Source organism: Lactuca saligna, chromosome 2 (assembly GCF_052625555.1).
Source record: "Lactuca saligna cultivar CGN05327 chromosome 2, ASM5262555v1, whole genome shotgun sequence".
Classification (NCBI taxonomy): Eukaryota; Viridiplantae; Streptophyta; class Magnoliopsida; order Asterales; family Asteraceae; genus Lactuca; species Lactuca saligna.
This window is the reverse complement of record NC_136418.1, coordinates 158163512-158166986: the sequence shown is the minus strand read 5'-3', so window position 1 is coordinate 158166986 and position 3475 is coordinate 158163512. Positions and strand designations below refer to the sequence as shown.

At 30.6% G+C, this 3475-nt stretch overlaps 1 protein-coding gene across 3 annotated transcripts; it reads left to right on the top strand.

Annotated features, from left to right (window-relative positions):
• The first annotated feature begins 268 nt into the window (after positions 1-268).
• LOC145032354 (binding protein) lies at positions 269-2345 on the top strand. Of its 3 annotated transcripts, none has more exons than XM_078981133.1 (8): positions 269-391; positions 857-939; positions 1073-1317; positions 1397-1478; positions 1556-1615; positions 1724-1831; positions 1906-1951; positions 2023-2345. In XM_078981133.1, exons 2-8 carry the CDS (start codon positions 868-870, stop codon positions 2217-2219), a joined length of 810 nt encoding a protein of 269 aa, XP_078837259.1. In that variant the 5' UTR covers positions 269-391; positions 857-867; the 3' UTR covers positions 2220-2345. The 3 variants fall into 3 exon arrangements, with proteins under 3 accessions (XP_078837259.1, XP_078837262.1, XP_078837260.1); XM_078981136.1 differs by having other exon boundaries at positions 278-391; positions 840-939; XM_078981134.1 differs by having other exon boundaries at positions 312-446.
• Positions 2346-3475: the final 1130 nt, after the last annotated feature.

Genomic DNA, 3475 nt, shown 5'->3' with positions numbered 1-3475 from the left:
ATAGTAAAAAAAACAAAAAAAATATAAAAAATCGCAAAATTACAGATGAAATTATTTCATCTAAAAATACTAAAAAAAACAATTTCATAGTAAAAAGAACTAAAAAAAAATATAAAAAATCGCAAAATCGCAGATGAAATTATTTCATCTGAAAATACTAAAAAAAAACCACCTGCGAACCTAAAAGTTACTAACAGGTACCCTTACTTTAACCATTTGTATGTTAGGAAATTGAATATATTTAATTTAATTTTAATCAACTAATCAAGGAAGTAGACTATTTTTGTAAAGAAACACCTAGACCCCTTTGTGATGTTTTTTTTGGGTTCGTTTAATTTCATTTCCTTCGTGACAAGGAAGGTGTAAAGACTTGTTTCCGTTAACCCAGAAGGTACCGAGCTTCTCGTTGTCGGTTTGGAGTTCATTCGATCTCTGTCTCCAAATTCGTATGCTAGCCCTCTTTAATTTTTGATGTGTTTCTTTCAATTATATGGATTTAGTACTCGTTATTCACGGTAGCAATAATAATTCTCTAAGCTTTTCATGGTGCACACCTAGTGTTTGTAAAAATGCCTCTAACAGCTTATCGTCGCTTGCCCAAGGAATTGAACTTATCTAAGCTTAAATCATTGATTTCCGATACTTAGACATGAATGCTTCTTAGATCAACTGAATTAGTAATCATTATTCACGCTACCAAGATAAATTCTCCATGTTTTTCATGGTGCACACCACCTGTTTGTAGAAATGCCTCTAACAACTTATCATCCCTCACCCACGGAATTGAACTTATCTAGCTTAAACGATTGATTTCCGATACATATTCACAATCCTATCAGCACAATCTTGGTTTCAGGTTGTTTGAAAATGCTGAAGTCATTGGTTTTAAGATCTCGTTCTACACAAAACATTCTCAATCATATGCAATTCATTCAACAGGTATCACTACATATACTCTCCATACCCCAAAACAATGCAACATCTTGACACTGACATATAAATTAACACGTAATACTGTTTCACCATCACCATTGATATAATAATGTCTAAAATGCCCTTATGCAAAATGCAGCGAGGACTCCACAGTAGAAATAAAATGGCAATGGAGTACATTGCAAAAGGATGGAATGCACTTAAGGAGGTTGATAGAGTGATTGACTATTGTGAACCCAGAGATAAACGACTCATCCCTCACCTTAACACTGCAAAAGATAATTTTGAAATGGCTCTAGAAGTTGATAACTCAAACACCCATGCCAGATATTGGTTATCCAGATTGCACCTTAAATACCATGTCCCTGGTCAATGTAAAGCCATGTAAGCAACCACTTTAAATTTACTATCTCTAATATAAATATATAGAATATAAAATAATAATTTCTTGATTTTGCAACAGAGGAGCTGCTTTATTGGTGGAAGCTGCAAATATGGGTGATGCAGATGCTCAATATGAATTGGGTCGTAATTTACGAATCGAGGTTCCTTTTTTTTTTTTTTTTAAATCATCTTTTTTTAATTAACGTAATTTTTTTACCATAAACTAATTGATAAACAGAACGAGGGTGTTGACACGGATCAAGAAGCTTTTTATTATTTGGAGAAGGCAGCAGACCAGGTTTGTCACTACGACATAGTTATTAATTACCAATTTTTTTTTTTTTTAAAAAAAATATATATTTTAGTTTAGAACTTAATTGGGTTTTGACGTGTAAAAATGTTTTAGTTGCAACCGGATGCTCTATACCTTCTGGGAGCTGTCTATTTAACAGGTGATTGTGTTAAGAAAGATGTTGCCTCAGCAATATGGTGTTTTCATAGAGCTTCAGAGAAGGTAATTAAAATGTACCCATATTTACCTCAAAAGTCAAAACTATAATTTTTTTTTTTTTTTTTACATATGTGTAGGATCATGCTGGGGCAGCAATTGCATATGGATCCCTTCTTCTTAGAGGTATCCCCCATTTAAAGTTATGTGAGAAAGAATCAAAATTCATATGGATTTTTTTTTTTTTTTTTGAACAGGTTATGAAGTTCCTACATCTCTAACAAAGTTTAATCTAATAAAAAATGGGAGGAAACTAAGGAAGAAAACATGTGAAGCTAATCCAATCCAATTGGCAAGAGAACAATTTGAAAATGCTGCAAGATTAGGAAGTGATCTTGGATTCAGATGGTTAAAAAGACTTGAGGAGGAAGAGAAGAGTCTCCTTGCTGCATAAAACATATGTACCTTACGCATAAACACTAGTACACGTGTTTTGGAATAAAATTTTATATTTTATATAACTGTCGTTAACTATTTGCACCGACTTGGTTCTTATGAATATGTCCAAAAGATCAGTTTACTTTTTGGGTCTTGAATTATTTAAAGATATGTTTGTTTGCAATTAAATATTTGAAGTATTGCGTTTATGGTATTATGATATGGATTAAAAAAGATTTGGAAAACATGATAATGGTTACAGCCTGCCAATACTAGGGATACAGAATTTAAAAGTCCCTTTCCAATGTTATTTTTTGTTTTTTTTTTTTTTTTAAATATATTTTTATCACAAATTGTCTGCAAATAACTTCCTGGAAGCAACAACAATAATGCATTAAGTGTTTAGTTTATAAGTTATAATATCTTTGACTAAAATAAAGCTTCATATTTTAATTACTAGTGTTTTTCTTGTTTTAAATGCTTAACAGAATCCAAATGAACCATTACTAGGTCAAAAGAAGCGAGAGGGTCAGAATGAAAATATCGTCGAAAATGACTATCCATCTAAAGTTGACTTGCGTATTGCATAGTGAAAGGAAATTGAGAACTGAATTTGAGGAGAATTGAAAGTAACAAGAAACTGGAACTTGATAACGAGATAAAATTTGTCATTCTCATTGATAAGTTTGAAGAACAAATGAAACAATGACATACGTTCCCATGTAATCTAAACCATTAGATTAGAAAAAATAAATTGACTGAAATAATGATGAGAATGACATGATTTAATTATGAAAAATAAACATAATGCAATTTCAATATAGGTACCAATTAAAACTTGCTCTTAATTTCTCAAGGAAAAAAAAATCAACATTCATAATTTATATCGATATGTTTTTTTTATATAAAATATGTTTTTTTTTTTTTTTTTTTTTTTTTTTTTTTTAAATATCGATAACATTTGTATCGCATTAGTATTACAACAATGGGGTTATTCAAATGTAACTGACATGTAACTTTTATACCAATTCATGTGAATAACCTACAAGAGATAAATAAAAGTGGATATATAAGTTATTTATATGTAAATAATACACATGACAAGATGAATGTCTTGTTCCTCACAAGTTATATGTGAATAATACCAGATGGAATAGTTTTATTCCTATTAAAGTGAATGTCCTTAGTTGTAGGATTGTGATGGATAGGTCTCCAACTCGTTTGAATTTGTGGGATAAATGAATTACTTTGGAGTTGCTTTGCCTTGTTTAT